Here is a 19,497-nt window from a genome sequence, read left to right as displayed (position 1 = left end):
TCTATGCACGTGTCTGGTGGTGATTTGGCGGTACAAATCGAGTGGTATTAAACGGTGCAAGTGTGCATGAGAAAAGCTGTGTGAAAGTCCACAGATGGAGGAGAGATGCTCAAGCTAGCACACAGCTTGTCATCCTAGAACTACTGTCTGTAACCAATGTGGCAGTGTAGAAACAAGGGATGCAGATTCTGGGCTACTCCTCTTTGGATCTCAAAAAGCTGTTTACGACTGTGATTATCACCTGTGGTTTTGAAATTGGATTTCGATCTTAAATGTTTTTTTAGTTCCCATAGGTTTGACTCTACACAGTTAGATGGATATATTTAGATTGTTTTGCTCCAGGAACAGCTGTTGATACATCCTCTTTTCTGTTATCTTTCTGATTATTTCCTTGCTGTATTTGTTTCGACCAATCACATCTTTTAGGGCACAGTCACACAAATCCAAGTGCAGACTAATACCAAAGCTATATTCATGTTGAATGTGGACAGAGCTGGATGTGACACACACAGATTTTAGTTTGCAGATTTGCAGTCCGTTTGACAGCTAGATGGGGTCTAGCACACATACACATCTGTCATTGATTAAGGCTGTGAATTTTCTGGTCAAAAGTTCACCAAAGTTGAACTCAATGCATAAAATGTGAATCTGCTTTGCCACTGTGAGCACATGTTTTTTTCACTCCTTCGCTCACATAGAATGGAAGTAGGCAAGTATTTGCCAATGTTAAAGTAACTGATGTGTGACCGTGGCATTATACTTGTATTGTTCAGGGACAGTTGATTTAATATCTATCTTTTGTCTTCCTTTTTTGATTGCTACATTTATATTTTGTTTGTAGTACTCTCTATGATAATGGCTTCCTTGTTGAATTATTCATGTGATTTGTATACTTGATTCAATTTTGTGATGAACTAGATTCAGTGTTTTTCATACAATATTCTTTCTATTGTAGTGCCTTTTAAAAAAAAACACATTTGTATTATCTATTAGTGTTGCCAAGTGCTGTTCTTAGAGCAGTTTGTGCAAAAACTGAAGCTGCATGTGTGATGTTTGTGTTTGAGTCTATGGCTATTCTAGTCATAGTGTTACAATTTCAGATGTTCATGTTAAACATGGCTGTTTTGATACGTTTCAAATAATGTGGTTAGCATATTTTCTATTCTCAAATTGACATCAGTTGTTAATTTCTTCACTTTCAGATCACATTCCTGCTGCATAATTTTTTTTATTGTGTAGTTTTTGGGTTTAAAAGCTGTTTTACAAGCAGAAAGTGGCGCTGCAGTACTGTTTCAGTCACATCCTGACTGCAATGACAGTGGTACAGAGACAGAAGGGCGAAGATGTGGAAGACACTGAAACACTGACCAAAGAGAGCAGACTGGCCTTCTCAGGAGGCGGGCATTGAGGGTGACTAAAGGTGCAGCAGCCAAGGGTAGCTGGAGAAAATGGTATTTTGTGAACATTAAAGCATAGCCTGGCTATTACATTTCTTGATGCCAGCTATATTTAGCTACAGTATATTGTCCCTTGTCCCCTATGTTGACTGACAATATAGAAGTGACATCGCTGAGAGCAAATTTTTTTTTTTTTTTTTTAAGATATTTTTTTGGGCATTTTGTAGTTTTATTGACAGTAGAGAGATTGAGAGTGAAAGGGGGAGACAGAGGGGAAGACATGCGGGAAAGGGCTCCGAGTCGGATTCGAACCCGGGCCGCCCGCTTACAAGGACTGGGCCTCTGTGGTATGCGCTCTACCAGGTGTGCCACCGGGAACGCCCTGAGAGCAAATTTTTGTCTCTGGTTCTGTGCTGTATGCCACCGGATTGTAAAGTGGAGCGCAATTGGCTGAACAAACTATGTAATGACACCATATCTAAATTACCAAAGCATCTTTTTCTGCATTTAATTCTTCTTAAAATACGTTTTCATATTAGCACTCACATACATGGATGCTGATGTACCTTTGAGAGGCCAATACATATGTTTGGCTCTGCATTAAAGCATGTTTACATAGTGGAGACCCATATGAAAATATGAACATGAGCATAATAGAGTTTTTGATCAGACACCTGTAAAGGTTTTTATATGCTTTGTTTTGTTTTATCTGTTCACTGAAGGTAACATATATATTCCTTGTGAATTTTTAAAGGAAGTGCTACTCCTTGACTGTTAAGCAGTTTTATTAAACAGGTCTCTCCTCTGTCTTCAGCATGCACCACTCACCCAGTTGTCAACACGCTCACCCTGGGCGGGCCTGGCCTGGCTGTAACCTAAGCTCTTGGTCCTTCTGTTCCCCACAGGGTAACTTGACCCAAGATTGCTTTGTCATGTGCCAGAGAGAGAGATTCCCTCTCCACACCCACCGTCTTTGTCCGAGCAACACAACACAGACACATCAGTGTTGTTTCTACCCAATCACTTTAGCTTTTACGGTTAAATTTGTTATTTAAGTGGGCCCGGTTCAAAGGATGGAAGTTTAATAGGTTTAAGCCTCATTTGGACAATGTGGGTGTGTTTGTGATTATATAATGCAGTCCTTTTGAACTGGTGTCTGTGTGTGTCTGTGTGTGTGTGTGTGTGTGTGTGTGTGTGTGTGTGTGTGTCAGTGTGTGATGTGAATAGTGTTTTCTTTTTATATGTAACAGTGTTATTTCATGTTTTTGGCCATGTGATTCCTGTATGTCCATGCGGCAGCAGTTTAAAATGCAGGAGCATTTCAAGTCTTCTTGTTTCTTCATCCTGTGGAGGGAAAGGTCTGATGCTCATCATGCTCTCTCAGCCAGGGGCTTGGCCCGCTAACAAAGGACACCCTGTGGATGGAAAAACAGCTAAGGGATAAAAAAGCACCACACCCACAGCATTGTTAATACGGTCAAAAATCTTACCCCAAAACAACAACAGCAAAGCGTTAGTTTGCATTCCTCACACTCTGTTGGTATGCTTCCTGATCTGTCTGATCTCAGTGGAGGTTGTTTGCGTAAAAGGTCATGTCTATCATTTCAAACTCAATTGTTTAAACACCACTGGGACAAGTTTTTGGCATGCAATTGAAAATGTATTTTACTCCACCAATCGGTTGGTAAAACGTGTAAAAGTGTTAATACACACTCATAGCTTCAGCAGTAAAAAAAAAAAAAGTTAATCATTTTTGGATGACTCTCTTATCTTATGATAAAACCCAGTAATTGCTCAGACAAGTCCTGCTAGTATTCTGTGGAGAGCTTATTTTCAGCCCTAAAACAAAACATTCAGCCGAACTGCCATGACTCAGCAAAATAAAGAGTTCGCGACCTTCTTGAGTCTGCATTTAAATGAATCACTGCTGGATGTGTTTTCTAAATAAAACTACAAACACCATGAGGTGGAACGTACAATCTAGAAACAGAACCGTGTCAGTGTGGTGCCAAAAGGAATCTACTTCTGGCTTGGTATTTATTTTTGAAGGCTTCTCACTCTCACTGACCTCCTCCATTTTTTTTTTTAAACAACAACCCATGATATGACTGCTATGCATGATATGTAAACAAGTTCAGAAGCTGTATAAGTTGTCTGCCAGCTCCTGAATAAAATAGCTGTGTTTTAAATTACAGTGACACATACAGTGTACATTAAATTATAGTGTATTAAATCATCCCAGATAAGAAGTGGTGTCTCAGTGTCTCTCTCCTTAATGTAACTGTAGGATTTTATTACTGAACTGTCCTTTATTTATTTACCCAGAGTGAAGTCATAAATCTCAGCTGCTTACGTCTTTTTTTCTTCTCTGTCTGCTCTGCCTGAATTTAAACTCCTTTGTCTGCTTTGTGGCTCCTTTTTCTCACACACAACAAAGAAAATACCTAATTGCCTGTTTCTCTTTATAGATTTGGTTATTCACCCCAATCAGGGTGCTAGACCAAACTATGTGGCTTTTGTTCTGGTTATCCCAGACACATATTTCTGGTTGCGGGCCTCTTCCCTCTGGCCCTGAGTATTCTTCAGCGAGGGCAGTGCAGCTGGTGGAGAATGCACACAGAGACACAGGCTATGCTAGGACACATTGGCTAAACAGGAAAAATAAAGCATTTGGCTGGCCCGTGGTCAGTTGGGAATGGAGCAGTCATTGTGAGAACACACATATGACCTTTGGCCTCATTTCTTTGCAGGCATGGAAGAAGCGGTGGTTTGTTCTTCGCAGTGGCCGTCTGACAGGCGACCCAGACGTGTTGGAGTACTACAAGAATGACCATGCTAAGAAGCCCATCCGCGTGATTGATCTCAACTTGTGTGAGCAGGTACTGTTCGTCATTACTATCAGCCTGCAAACTAAGAAGATATGTTCTACATTTTTGTACAGTACAGACCTAAAGTTTGGACACACCTTCTCATTCAATGTTTTTCCTTTATTTTCATGACTATTGACATTGTAAATTCATCAAAACTATGAATAAACACATATGGAATTATGTACTTAACAAAAAAGTGTGAAATAACTGAAAACATGTCTTATATTCTAGTAAGCAAAGGGTGGTTACTTTGAGGAATCTAAAATACAAGACATGTTTTCAGTTATTTCACACTTTTTTTGTTAAGTACATAATTCCATATGTGTTTATTCATAGTTTTGATGCCTTCAGTTAGAATCTACAATGTAAATAGTCATGAAAATAAAGAAAAACGCATTGAATGAGATGGGTGTGTCCAAACTTTTGGCCTGTACTGTATGATTAATTATATTGTGAGCCAATATCTTACTTTATAATTGCAACAAATCATCACAGTAGCACATCACAACATGAAACAGGACACCATTTGCATCAGGAAAGAGTGGGATTATATAAAACTCAAAATGTTTTCTACTCTAATTTATTTATTTACCTATTTATTATGTTTCTCATTTTGTCAGGTTTAACCTCCTGTGACCCTGCGTCCTCATATGTGGACATTTCATTCTAGGTTTTCTGGACCTTATATTTCATTCTGCTTAACCATAACTATGTACTCTAGAATAAGAACAATACATCAATCAGTGTAAAAATCAGATGGCAGCATCTTGGTAAAGTCAATTAACAGCTTTTACCCAGACAAAAGTGGACCAGGTACCAAAGCTGATCAGATTTTATGGCTAAAACTTGTGTATTTGTGCTTAATAATGTCTGTAGTTTGATGTTCTGTGCAAGTTTGACTATTTTTAGCATTAGCAACAAGTTCCGACTCTGCTAATCAGGAAGTATTCATTTGAAAACGAATAGACTTTTACTATAATTTTTCAAATGAGAGGGTGTAAATGTAAGGAAAAATGTATTCACTGGTGAACTAATTGCGTTATACAGTAAAATGAACCCATTATTTTTTTTCGAAAACTAATTCCTGTTCAAAGACAATGCTTAGTTTTTGTATTTATCAGGTCCTACAAATCCAAAATATCTAGGAGAAACTAACAATACATACCAAACAAAAGCTTGGGTCTCAGGAGGTTAATAAGAAATGCAGAAACTTCACTGCTTCGAGAGCTGCTTAAATGCATAATTCTTAAGTGTTTTTGATGATCAATGCAAACGGCACAATTACATGAGGGGCATAAACTCTTGCATTGATAACTATTCAGCTTACTTTCATATAATGCAAACTTTGTTGTTTGTTGCTGCTTCAGGTGGACGCTGGGCTGACTTTCAACAAGAAGGACTTGGAGCACAGCTTCATATTCGACATCAAGACCATCGACCGTGTCTTCTACCTGGTGGCTGACACCGAAGAAGACATGAATAAGTGGGTTCGCTGCATCTGTGACATCTGTGGTTTTAATCCCACTGATGACGGTAAGAATCGGTGTTAGATAGATCCCCATCACTGTTGTCTCACGTCAATATTGCTTTAGCCTACAGTCAGCACACAGTCAGGAGCATTAGGGTCTGAAGTTTTACGTCACCAGGACAAATCTCACACAAGGGAAAGTTATAAACACAGGTGTCTGTAACTGAAAGTTTCAAAATCCGTCAGTGTTTGGCAGAGAATTTAATTTTTTGTAGGACACTGAATTAAGTGTTTCAGCACATTGAAAGACCATTTAAAAATATATTATTGTTATTATTATTATTATTATTATTATATTTTAGGAAAAAACAGTTGTCCCATGTTAGGTGATCACTAAATATAATATTATTAGAATATAGGAGCATAAACAAGTTGTCTAATCAACTCATAACAAGTTGATTTTTTTTTATCAAATAAAGAAAAAAATTATCTTTTTATGAAAAACCCTGACTTTGACTTTTGATTAAAAAAAAATTATGCAATGTTCAAATTTCAAAGCTATTAAGGCTTAAAGATACCTGCCCAAAATATGCCTGTACCAGATTTCAGAAGAAATATAGTCTTTAGTCACAACAGGTTCTATTTATTTGCATACGTAAAGGAAAAGCTGAATTCCTGTGTAGCAGGTTCAACTCCTGCAGAAAGCAAGTACAACTGCGATTCCAAAGAAACGGAACGCTGTGTAAAATTTAAATAAAAACAGAGTGCATCAAATTCTGGATGAATTTATATAAAAACAAACAGTTTCCAAGTTGGAGCATTAGGTATCTTGTCTTTGACCTGCATTCAACTGAATGTAGGTCACAAAGGATTTTGTGCATTCTGTTTTGATTAAGTTTTCACAGCCTCCCAACTTTATTGGAATCAGGGTTGTTCATCAGCAGCATCGAACAATACAAAATTAGCTCACAAGCTAATTACATTACATTTGATTGGTCTCTCTTTTGATGCCACTGTAGATCCTCTCAAATATCTTCCTTTCTCTCCCTCTGAAGGAGTTAAGTGAACCATCTGAATGTGCCAGAAGGCCTCTATTCAGCATAGTTCTCAGCCGAGATCTAATGATCCATGTGTTGATCCATGTGTTGTGTTGAATCTCACATTACCCTTGTTCCCAATACTGTATAATCAAAGCATTGTGTGCCTGTCGCTCTCACTGCCCCTCTTTCGTTCTTTCCCACTTATCTGGTTCTCATTCTCTCTCTTTGCACACTCTTATGTTCCTCTCTCTGTCTCTCTGTCTTCGAGCCCAATGGCAAGCTTTGCTATTTGCATCTCAGTCTGCTATAGTCCCTTCCCTAACTGAGTATGTAAGCATTTTTGAGTGATGAAAAACTGTCGGACGTATTACTCCACTAAGACTCCTGTAGGAGAAGAATGTATTTTTCGAACATGGCGACTGAGTTGCTGATTATGCTGCTCCAAGGTCGTCTTCTCCACAGTATTGTGACTATGCCCTCACCTCTGGTGCATTGCTAGTGATGCAGGGCGAGCTTGATAACAACATTTATGGCAAGTCTTCAACACAATTATTGGCACTGGCTGTTAAAACCCCGATGTGCAAACAAACAGTAAGCCCATTCAAGGAGAAACTGGGTCTAAAGACAAATATCCTTGCAGATAGCCTTACTCACAATTCTTATTACAAAAGAATGTCCTTGGCTCTCCCTTTGCCGCTCGCTTGCACTCCTCTGCATGTGAGACCCAACTCCCAGTCTCCTGTCGTGTGTGGCCACGCTAGAGTGGCTGTTCAGATATTAGAGGAGGGAACATTAGGAGGACTGGGGAACGAAGGCTCTGACAGTGTAGGAGGTATAGAGGAGTGTGAGCATGGGGGATTTTCCCTTTTCCTGTATGAATCAGGGCTGACAGCTTCAACAAACAAAGGGGAATAGTGGAAGTAGATAGCAGAGGAGGAGAGAGGAGCAAATGATGCACAGTGAAGAGAGAAGTTGACTTTTAAAAGAAGAGAAAAAGGGGACCTTGTGTAAGGGAAAACCATGTCAGTTATAGAAGAGAGTGGGAGGAGAGCTGTGAAAAAGGAGAAAAAAGTCGAAAGATGTGGAATGAATACATAGATGTATTTCACCCAGCATACGCATCAGCCATCTTGGCTCTCATTGCAGTGCAACAATCAGCTCGAGCAGAAGGGATTGAAAAGGACTCAGATATTTGTGTGACAAAGTGGAGACCTTGAGGAAACGCTGTCTGAGAAAGAGCGTGTGGGATTCTGAAGGCAAACACCGTATTCAGACTGTTTACGGACAAATGAAGCTTTTAAGTGGGTTTCATGCGAATATGTGTTGGACGTGACAAGAAGGATGAAAATACTAATTCATGATGGTGTGTTTTGTGTAAATTTACAGCAGTGACTGGCGTGTGCTTCACTGTGATATTGTGACAGTGTTTTTTAGGGAATCTTATCACACATATCCCACTACATGTTTTATGTTTTATTAAAGGATCCCCATTAGCTTGTTGTTTGCTAGTCTTCCTGGGGTCCACATTCCAACAAGTGATACTCAACAGTCCTACAACAACTTTAACAGTAAAAATGCATTCCAAAATACATTAGAAAAGTGCAGCACAAAAGTTCATTACAAAATGCAGCACAGATTTAAAAGAAGAATCAAACCATTGAATTATAGCCATTTGGATTAAATGTTTAGGAATAATTGGTCAAATGCATTTGATCAGAAAACAAATAAAATACAAAAAAACAAAACAAAACAATACAGCTTTAACCAGTATCATTGATTGTAATCCTGGACATCATGAATCCAGGCAAACATTGCTTCTATAAAGCACATACATATATCATGTCCTTCCCCTCATGCTGGATGATGTACTGTATTTGAAATGGTTTGATTTCCCCAGGACATCAAGTGAGGTGACAGATACTTTTGGCTTGTTGACCCCCGACACTGTTGGCTGTAGGCTAACAGCGTTGATTCTGGGTTGAGTTATTCTAAAGACATATCTGAGCTCTGTCCTCGAGTTGTTGTTTTTTTGAGTGAGTCTACACACATCAGCCACTCAGATTCAGACATTATAGAGATGTTGATGTAGTGTCAGTCTGGTGACTATAGACTGATACATTGGAATTGGGTTGCTAGGAAACAGCTTGGGTCCAAGTTTACTCAGCCAGAGTTGACATTGGCAAACACAGCTTACTGTTTACTTTCTGCCTAATATCATCAGTCACCAACATCAACATTAAAAAAAAAAAAAAAAAAAGACTCTTCTTCTTCTCTTCTTCAACGTAAAGCACTCCTGTAACGTTTACAGATGGCTCTTAAAGTTATGTACTTAATTGATTCCTGTGGTCTAAGGCTAGTACCTTCAGGTTTAATGTACTTATTGTAAGTCGCTTTGGACAAAAGCATTAGCTAAATGTCATGTAATGTAATGTAACTTCACCTGCTCTGTCACAGTGGGCTTTACAGATCCACAAAAAGAGCAGGGGCCCACTTCCTTGGATGACTGGGGGTTCAGTAGGAGCTGTAGGTTAACAAAAATACAATCATGTGGTTATAATCCAACATAATGCTTACAATAGGACAAGTATTAATGTAATAAATTCAGTTCAAGAGGTCCAAAAAAGAAATTTGTTCACTTACATGAGTCCAATATGTCTACTGGATTTAATGTGAATAAAGGACCTGATGGATCCTTCAAGCTAACATCAACCTGATGATTTACATAAAGCGAATGTCTGCACTGTTCTAACAAGGTTTTGGAAGTTTGGTAAATGCTTCATTTGAATGTTTTCATGGTTAGAAGTATACTTGAATTTGAATATATTCCTTAAAAATATGCTTGATTTTCAACATAATCTGGTGTTTCGTCTACACAATCAATTGAAACTAAAACAATTCTGTCGGCATATCTGTTTGTTGTCTATAAATGACAAAGTAAAAGAACTGAATGAGTCGAATGAAACACGACCACTAAACCTTTAAAACGTAAATATGTAGACATTTTGTAACGTAAATATTCTTCCGGGTTAATCTGATCATTTTCTTCATTTGCTCCTTTTGTTTGAATAGATAGCAAAGTTATTTCCTTGTGTTTACTCGTCATTCATAGCTAAATAAGGGATTAAGCAAGCATTTAATAATCATGATGTTTTGATGTGATGATAAAGGCTTCGAGAGTCTGGAAAGTTTTATGAAAAGTGCTGGAATTTTATTCTGAAAAGGCTCTATGAATGATGTGTCTGGCTGGTGATAGTGTGACTTTTGCTACACTGATTTTTTATTACCGCAAAGCCACTGATCAATTTGTAAGCCCGATCAGTCATTCACTGACATCTGCTTAAATTAGTCAGATAGATCTTGATGGCACCTCAATCAATCAATTTAGTCACTTGATTAGAGGCAAAAACAACAACTGAACTAATTGATTATATGACCTTTTGTAGTGAAAAAGAGAACCTTTGTTTTTCTCCTGTAAGTTAAGCCTTTGTGGAGGTGATCATTAATTAACTGGCAGTGGCCCAACTCTGTATCCTATCTGACCTTTTAGTGCTTTGAAGCACACATGATTTGATTAACTAAAGGAGATAACTCAAAGTCTTGAGAGGTATTAACCCCCAGCTTTCTCATTTTCTGCAGAGGCAGCAAAAGCGGCTCACCAGTCAGCCATCGGAGGCCTGGTGGTGGACACCCCTCCACACCCAGCGCTGGGTAATATTGTCGGTCCAGCAGCAATATTGTCCAGTGTTCCTCCTCCATACCAGCCGGTCAATGTGCGACATCTGGACTCTCAGTCCAGTTCAGAGGAGCCCCAGGATTACCTGTGGCTGGTCAACTGTGAGAGCAAAAAGCCTGAACCCAACAGGTGAGTTTGTTTCAGTCAAATTATACATATGAGCGTCAGCATTCACTATACTGTGGCATAAGCTTCTCTCTGTACATTTTTTCCAGCCCATTTGTTGTTTTTGCTCATTTTATCTGTACTGCCACTCTCGTCCTTGTCTCTGCTTGTGTGGCGTGCAGCACAGTGCAGCTTCACCCTCCATTGGAGGGAGACCAGGAGTATTTGCTCCTGGAGGAGTGTGAGAGCAAGACTCTTCCTCTCCAGTCTAGTCTGTGAGTGGCCAGCCATCCAGCTGGAACTGCCTGCTTGTGTGGAGTGCTGCATATGTATTAAATAAAAACAAGACAGATCCACACAAACACTTCATACACTATGCTGTAGATTGACATGGCTTCTGTAGATCATTAGTGCTGGATTTGAAGTGTTTGACCCTCCTTGTAGATCAGAACAGTCTGAGCTAGGGGTGTGCCATATCGTATCGTTCACGATAATATCGGTATATTTTTTTTTTTATGGTTAAAAAAAATGCATATCATGATATTGGCAACATTCCTACTTCTTGATGTAGTGGCGTAAGGTTGCGTGTCTGTCACCAGTCTGTCAAACCCCGACCCACCTCTCCGTCCTCCTCCCAGACATGGGCGTGCATTCACACACTTACACAACTTAATATACCGAGCTGCCCTCCAAACACACTGCTGCATTATGCCGTTCGTTAGCCACGAGCTAACATTAGCTAACAATTAAAGTTGTTTTAATCACAAAAAGCTACTTACACTCTGTCGCTAAACACATGCAGCTTTCAAAATAAGAGCACAGTGTGTTAACAGAATCCACCACAGAACTTACAAGAAGACTGTCAAAATAAGATGCCTTAAATAAAACATACAAGAACCTTTATTCTCCTTTACAAAATGTCATTTAAAATATGCCCCCGAAACCCCTAAATGGTTATTTTTATTATTTGCTCATACTCAAGAGTCAAGAGTAATTTTTTTTGTATTTGGCAACTGTGGTGATTTGCACTTCACACTACATTTTAGATTTTTATTTATTTATACAGACTAAAAAAAAGCATATTTTCTATATCTTTTTAAGTATTTCGTAATATCGTCAAGAATATCGTTATCGCAAACATAGCCTGAAATATCGTGATATTCTTTTAGGGCCATATCGCCCACCCCTAGTCTGAGCTGTACTTAATCTAACGCTGTATTGATTTTGTTGTTACCTGCAAGTCCTTCGCTTGACCCAGAAAAGAGATATGGTGCAAAAGATTATTGTGATAACTAATGTCTGTATATAACTTAATGTTACTAATCAGGCTTGCAGACAGTGCTATGAAGGCGTACCGTGACTAAGTGGATTTCTTAACTTCCCTAAACCAACGGTGGATATTTAATTCTCTGGTGTATATGTCTGTTGTCCTCTCAGAGCCCATGCTGAGTGTTCCAAGTCTACCTCTTCAGAGACAGACCTGAACGACAACCTCCCCTCTCACCGCACGCCCACATCCTCCACCTCCTCAGCTAAACACACCTCGCACAACGGCTTCTTCCCGCAGCACCCGGCCCCCGCCTCCGCCTCTTCCATCTACGACTCGCCTCCGTCACGCGGTGCCTCGCTCTCAACTGACAGCGGCCTTTACCACCTCCCTCGCAGCTACTCCCAGGACACTGTGCTGCTCCCAAAGTCGGCCTCGTCCCCTCCGGCCCATCCGGACGGTGGGGACGGCTCCGAGCTCTATGTCTTCAACACGCCGTCGAGGAAGCCTTCAATGGAGTCACAGATGCGCCTCCTTTCCATCAGCTATGATATCCCACCCACACCTGGCGCAAACTGTACCTACCAGGTGCCACGCACCTCGTCAGTGTCGACATCGGTAGGAGGCTCAGAGGGTGGAGATGTAGTACCCCCTCCCAGACCTCCGAAGCCTTCGCTCAGTTCCACCTCAGGACCCCCACCGCCCCCCGCTGAGCGCTCACCTACGGACACCTATTGTGTGCCTCGCTCCGCGTCGGAGACGGACGGAAACTACTGTGTGCCTACGAGTGCTGGGAATAAAGCTTTACGCAGCAACACTATCGGCACTGTGGACTGTTCACGCCTCCGCAAAGGTTTGTGTCGGGGAAGGTTTTCTTTTTTTGTTATAGGCCAAGAGATTTCCTATGCACTGGAAAACCTCTTTGAAATGAGAAAGTATGCTTTATGGTCTTGAAATATTTAAATTAAATATAATGTTTAATAGGACACACACACAGTCACAAAGCCACTTTCCTCTCTAAAATTTTGACCTTCAAGTGCAGTGATATTTTGCACAGCTTTAATGTTGGCATTCGGTACTCTTTTCACTTTCTTTTGATGGATGATAAGAGACATCGACGGAGCTCTTGGCATGTTTTCTTCCAGCTGCAATCCATATTTCTCACCTTTACTCTTCTGTTCTGTTCACAACCCATTCAATTTGTCAAAAGCTTGTCGGACCTGAACAAAGAGCAGACAGTTTTCTTCAGATGTCTTTAGAGTCTTGGCGTTTGAGGAACTGGAAGACGGCTGGTGCAGTAATTACAGTCATATTTATTAATTATGATGCTCAGTTCTATCATTTAGGAGCAAGCAGGACACATTAGGAATAATCTTCATATGTCCACGCTTGAGGATAAATACATGTCTTCTGTACATGTTTGGCTAGTTATCAGTAGAGCCTTCTTTGTTTTACATATAATGTATGTATATACTACACTGACCTTTGGAGCATTGGTGGTGTCCTTAAAATCTGACAACACAATATATGTGATAAATGTGTTCTCTATTACAGAAGGGTTTACGTTTGTGTAACACAACAATAATTTTTGTGCACCATCATCACTTCCAGCTTATATCCAATCAAGACAAGATTCTACTAAAATCTGACAAATCAGGGCCTGAGAAGATCTTCAGTGTAGACAAGAGATGACTTTTATATTTGAGTGCAATTTGAAAATAAAAAAGATATAATAATAAAATGTTACATTTATAGGACCGATCTTAAATCGATTCACAATATCCTTTGTGGAAAGGCTTAGAATAGGAAGAACACAACTTTCTGACAAGAAGAGAGAAACTTATGGAGTAAGTATGGATACAACATAATATATTCTGCCACTAACTCCCCCCTCTTGTGGTGACAAATGTCATTACAAAAGTATCAGCGGCAAGATAATTGTTTACAAAAACCCAAGAGAGTCTGACGTCTTTGGTGAAAGTCAGTAGCCAGACTTACCTTTTATAAACACTTGTACAAGATGTTAAACTGTAATTGCACAAATAGTGACTCTCCCAGGTTCATCAGAGGAGGTGTTGTGTGAGTTCACACTGAATGGAGTTGAGCCTGTTGTGAGTATTCCTCCCAACATGAGACTGACTTTAAGGATTTATTTCTTCTTTTCATCTTGATGACAAAAAAAACAGATCAGAGTCCGAAGGTGCTCGGGGAACCAAAATACAAAAAACACTCTGTAAACAACCACTGAATATGTGAATAATTTGTCCTGTAAGTAGCACAGAATTTTATCTGACCCAATTGAAACTGTAATTCTTGCCTCTTTAGACAGTACTTTACAGTATTCCAAAGGAATTAAATTTATTATTGTAATTATTCCCCATCATGGTCTTCCCCCACTTAGTCTCATTCAGCTGACACAATCATTTGCCTTACAAGCTTTTCCTAGCACTGCTGTGGGTCTTGTGGCTGTAAGTGAAATGCATCAGCAAACTGCCTCTGCGCCTAATGAGAATGCAGAAAAACAATAATGTGCACAGTAGAGCCATTACATACTGTATAGCTGCTGAGCTATGTCCCACTGAATAAAACCCTCTTTGCAGAGTCATGAAAAAACATACAGATTTATTTTAACTGGGCATGTATTGTGTGTACTGTTGAGATTATACTATAGCATTAGTGGGGTTTAAATTTGCAACCCTGATTCCAAAGAAGTTGGGATGCTGTGTAAGACGTGAATAACAACAAGACGTTAAATATATTCTTTTTACACAATCGTGATAGCATATAGCTTTGATATGGGAAATAAATTGAAATGAAGTGAGTATTTGGTAATTTTGTTCATTGTTTTGCAGATTTTGGATCCCAGGACTGCTATGACATTCCTAGATCATTCCCGTCTGAGAAAAGCTGCTCATTTGACTTCAACGAAAGCTTCAACAGCTACTTTGTAAGTGTTCTTCCAAGGTTCACTTGGTTTATTAACTCACAGTTCTGTAGAAAACTCTGGTGTGGTTTCAAGTAGTAGCTAACTGCTTAAATGGAAGTTTTCTTGTTATGACTGCAGATGTTTTGATCATTTTGATTGTTAGAAATGTTAACAGTGACATAATATTTCCAAATACACATATTTTAATAATAATAATAATAATACATTTTATTTGGAGGCGCCTTTCTTGGCACTCAAGGACACCGTACAAAAAGATAGAAAAGATTCAGCAATAAAATACAATAAAATACACACAATTAATAACAATACAAAAAATAGATTGGACAGGGTAATTGTGATCAGAGGGAATAAGCAGTTTTAAACAGATGTGTTTTGAGTTGTGATTTGAAATGGGGGAGTGAGTCAATGTTCCTGAGTTGGGGTGGTAGTGAGTTCCAGAGGCGGGGAGCAGAGCGGCTGAATGCTCTGCTCCCCATGGTGGTGAGACGGGCGGAGGGGACAGACAGGTGTATTGAGGAAGAGGATCTGAGGGAACGGGAGGGAGTGGGAACATGGAGGAGGTCAGACAGATATGGGGGGGCGAGGTTGTGGATAGCCTTGAAAGTTACCAGGAGGACTTTGTATTGAATGCGGAACTGAACCGGGAGCCAGTGGAGCTGTTGGAGGACAGGGGTGATGTGGTGGATAGAGGCGGTTCTTGTAATGATGCGGGCAGCTGAATTCTGGACCAGTTGAAGTTTATGGAGTGATTTTTGAGGGAGGCCAAAGAGGAGAGAGTTGCAATAATCCAGACGGGAAGTGACGAGGCTGTGGACGAGGATGGCAGCAGTGTGGGGGGTAAGGGAAGGGCGGAGGCGATTGATGTTTCGTAGATGGAAGTAGGCAGACCGGGTAATGTTGTTGATATGGGATTGAAAGGATAATGTACTGTCCAGGATGACACCCAGACTCTTAACCTGGGGGGATGGTGAAACAGAGGAGTTGTCGATGTTGAGGGAAAAGCTGTCGGTTTTGGATAGAGTGGATTTTGTGCCAATGAGAAGAACCTCTGTTTTATTACTGTTTAGTTTAAGGAAGTTTGAGGTGAACCAGGTTCTTATTTCAGAGATGCAATCGGTGAGGGAGGTGGGCGGGAGAGAGGACGAGGGTTTGGTGGTGAGGTAGAGCTGGGTGTCATCGGCGTAGCAATGGAAGTGAATGTTAAATTTTCGGAAGATATTGCCGAGGGGAAGGAGGTAGATGATGAAGAGGAGGGGCCCCAGGACAGAGCCCTGGGGCACACCTGAGGTGACGGAGGAGGGGATGGATTTGTGCGACTTGAGTTGAATGAAGTGAGTGCGGCCAGAGAAGTATGATGTGAACCAGTCCAGGGAGGTGTGGGTGATGCCAATGGAAGAGAGCCTGCTGAGGAGGGTGGTGTGACAGATGGTATCAAAGGCTGCACTCAGGTCGAGGAGGATGAGGATGGTGAGGAGTCCGGAATCAGATGCCATAAGGAGGTCATTGGTGATTTTGATGAGTGCTGTTTCGGTGCTATGGAGTGGACGGAAACCAGACTGGAACTGTTCATACAGATTATTGTGGGATAGGTGAGAGTGGAGCTGGGAGGCAACAGTTTTTTCTAGGATTTTGGAGATGAAGGGTAGATTGGAGATAGGGCGGAGGTTGTTGAAGTTGGATGGGTCAGCGCCAGGTTTTTTCAGGGTTGGGGTAATGGCAGCAGTTTTGAAGGGTGTAGGGACGGTTCCAGTGGTGAGAGAGGAGTGGATGATGGCAGAAATGAGGGGGACCAGAGAAGGGAGGCAGGCTTTGACAAATTGTGTGGGCAGGGGGTCCAGTTGACAGGTGGATGGCTTGGATGTCCGGCTGATTTTGGCTGAGAACATTTTTTTCTGCTTACAGTAAAGTTGACTTTCTTCAGCAGCTCCTACCATTCCCATAACTTACTGCAAAGTATAATATCTATGAATATTATTCTAGTATACTGTTCTGTTTCTTTTTTGGGTTGGGGTTAAGGTTACATAAGCAAGGCTGCTGTATGCAGAGTTTCTGGGTCATTTTAAACACTTTTTTCTCTCCAGAATCATAGGAGGAATGGGTGTATTTCCAAAGAAAAACAAGCACCTCATATCCCTCACTCTGTTCTTCTAGCGTTTGTGCATAAGAACAATATTGTATCTATGTAAAATGCACAGTCATAACAGCGGCTGCAGTCTTGTTTGATAAGGGATAATCAGACAAAACAATCAAATTAATAATTGCTACTGTTAGTCCCCCAGCTATTGCAGCAATGTTGGCTTGAAGATTGTAGATTAAAGAAAAATACAGTATACAAAAGAAATGATGAGAGGTATTTTTTTATGCGACATGCATTGAACTTAACATGATAGCATAGACTTTTATCATGCTCATATTGGCATTTGTTGATAATTTCTGTTTCTGTTGTTAGATGAATGCAGATAAAGCTTTATCATTTCCTCCAGCAGTTTTGCTTCTAACTAGATCTTTCCTTAACATTAAAGCTAATGTTAAAGAGCAAATGCGTTGTTTTTTTTTCTTTTATTTATTAATTCTTTCTGTGGTAGCAGAGTCTTTTCTAGGGAAACACTGTGGCGCTGTGGCCTACTTTGCTGTGGTCACCTCTCTTCCTCCTCTTTGGCAGTTGTTTTTTTAGTGCCCTTCCCGGTGCACTGTGCTGATTATGATACAGTGATGCCACCACAGTGTAATGCAGAAATCAGTTAGAAAAGGCAAAAATCCACTATTGTCAAATAATAGCGCTTTCCATGAAGACACCCATCAGAATTTTGTCAAGAGCTGGAGGCGGCACGAAAGTTGAAGGAGGTGGCTGTCTCATAATGTTCTATGCAGGAAATTCCCTGTAATGTGTGCTCAAAAACCACCTACCTGTATGTTTTAGTACTGGTGGTTTGTTTGAGTTCATCCTGCATTGATTTGCTGCCACAGGCTTTTAGAATTTTCTCTGTGTTTTAGTCAAAAACAATATCCAACACAAAGAAAAGGTGCGTGCACAGATGGCTGCCCAGTGTTTTGTTTGCTGATGGATTGCTAGCCATCATCTATTTTGTACAGATAATGTTGAATATCATCACTGCTCCACTGTGTCTGTTGTTTATTTGTGAAAGGGGGTTGCTAATGTTTGAAACTCAGAAAGTCAGAACTAATCTCAAATACAGATGTGTGTCAGTTTTGGGTGTAAAATTATGGAATGGACTAAATGATGAAATAAAGATGTGTAATTCTATGTTAGTTTTCAAGACTACTTTAAAATCTAAAATTATCAAGGGTTACAATGAAATTTGATTGAATTTTAGTTTTCAGTTTAAGGTATCATGTGTTTTGTAACAATGTGAATTACTCAGTTAATGTAATGTATATAATGTATACATGTAGATAGTACAGGAGAGGCAAAAATAAGCCTTTAGGGCTTCAGCCTATTCCTTTTTCGGTTGCTGTCTGATGGATTCTTTTGTAAAAAACATGATTTTATTTTGTTGTCTTTGTTTTGTTTGTTGTTGTTGTTTTTTGTAACCGAAATGAAGCATTCATTCATTCGTTCAACATGTATGTGTGTCTTCTCATCCTCAGAAAAACAAAGGAATGATGCCAGTGGGCAGCCAGTCCACAGAAGAGGTAGACCAGAACTATGTACCCATGAGTGCCAACTCCCCGTCACACCATCACTCAGGCAGTTTGTCAGAGCCGATGCACGAACCGAACTATGTGCCCATGACCCCGGGCACAATGGAGTTCTCCTCCCTGGGAAAGCAGGTCCCCCCGCCCGCCCACATGGGCTTCCGCTCCAGTCCCAAGACCCCTCCTCGCAGGCCAATGCTCAGTGACTGCCAGCCCCCACCTGTGGACCGAAATCTCAAACCTGACCGCAAAGGTGAGAGGACAGCAGGTGTGCATGCACGTGTGGCTGTGACGTAAATATTCTGCAGGTTTTGTCAAGTTCTTGCTGCAGGGGTTGATGTAAGCTAAAGTGTATTGTTGCACTTAACATGCTTTAGTATGCTCAGCATTCACTAATGCAACAACTGACTGTGCTTTGTCTCACACTCAGCTGCTACTCTCACAGTGCTGGCTCATGGTCAAAAAGCCAACTGCACAACATTTAATCATTTTTTCCAACTATTCTCAAAGCAGTATCTTTCTTCATCATACTTCATTTGCCATTATTAATGTGGAAAAATGTGTTTTCTCATTTTGTCTCCCTTGGTTTGTGCGGTGCATTAAATACCATCATCTTCTCTGTGCCTGTCCTTGACCAGCTTATTTCACCTCTCGATAAATTAGTTTAGTTCCTGTTACATCCTCTTACACCCGACACAGTAAGCTCCTTGTCAAAAGCACTTTTGTCCCAAGCTCAAGAGGCCTGTAGACCGTTTTGGAGGGGGCTGTTCCCTGTGCCATGGAGTGACCGAAGCTCGCAGTGGTCACCTCCATCCCCTTTGTTCCCTTCATCTGAATGGCGCTCTTTGATGAAAGACCTAATAGCAAGGGGAATTACAATCCGGCAGATTGAAAGGCTTAGTAATGGGCAAAGAGAGAAAGAGAAATGAAGGATGTCAGGGAGACAGGGAGTCATCACGTAGGCAAACCAAAAGCCATGGCTGTTAATGTCACTGAACAAAACAGGACGTGTT

At 40.5% G+C, this 19,497-nt stretch overlaps 1 protein-coding gene across 7 annotated transcripts in view; it reads left to right on the top strand.

Moving 5' to 3' along the window:
- gab1 (GRB2-associated binding protein 1) overlaps window positions 1-19,497 on the top strand; it is a 64,724-nt gene that overhangs the window by 34,126 nt on the left and 11,101 nt on the right. For 6 of the 7 annotated variants that reach the window (XR_009394960.1, XM_059342089.1, XM_059342104.1 and 3 more), the window contains 6 exons: window positions 4,148-4,276; window positions 5,635-5,800; window positions 10,412-10,637; window positions 12,051-12,733; window positions 14,733-14,827; window positions 18,437-18,737. Coding sequence is in view for 6 of the 7 variants with exons in the window: in XM_059342089.1 (XP_059198072.1) it covers window positions 4,148-4,276; window positions 5,635-5,800; window positions 10,412-10,637; window positions 12,051-12,733; window positions 14,733-14,827; window positions 18,437-18,737 (1,600 nt within the window). In the remaining variant the exon portion in view is untranslated. Of the gene's footprint in view, window positions 1-4,147; window positions 4,277-5,634; window positions 5,801-10,411; window positions 10,638-12,050; window positions 12,734-14,732; window positions 14,828-18,436; window positions 18,753-19,497 lie in introns of all 7 variants that reach the window. The other variant, XM_059342096.1, reaches the window with a different exon arrangement.

Source organism: Centropristis striata, chromosome 1, assembly GCF_030273125.1.
Source record: "Centropristis striata isolate RG_2023a ecotype Rhode Island chromosome 1, C.striata_1.0, whole genome shotgun sequence".
Classification (NCBI taxonomy): domain Eukaryota; kingdom Metazoa; phylum Chordata; class Actinopteri; order Perciformes; family Serranidae; genus Centropristis; species Centropristis striata.
Note: the sequence above shows the minus strand (reverse complement) of the source record. Positions and strands in the feature narration are given on the sequence as shown.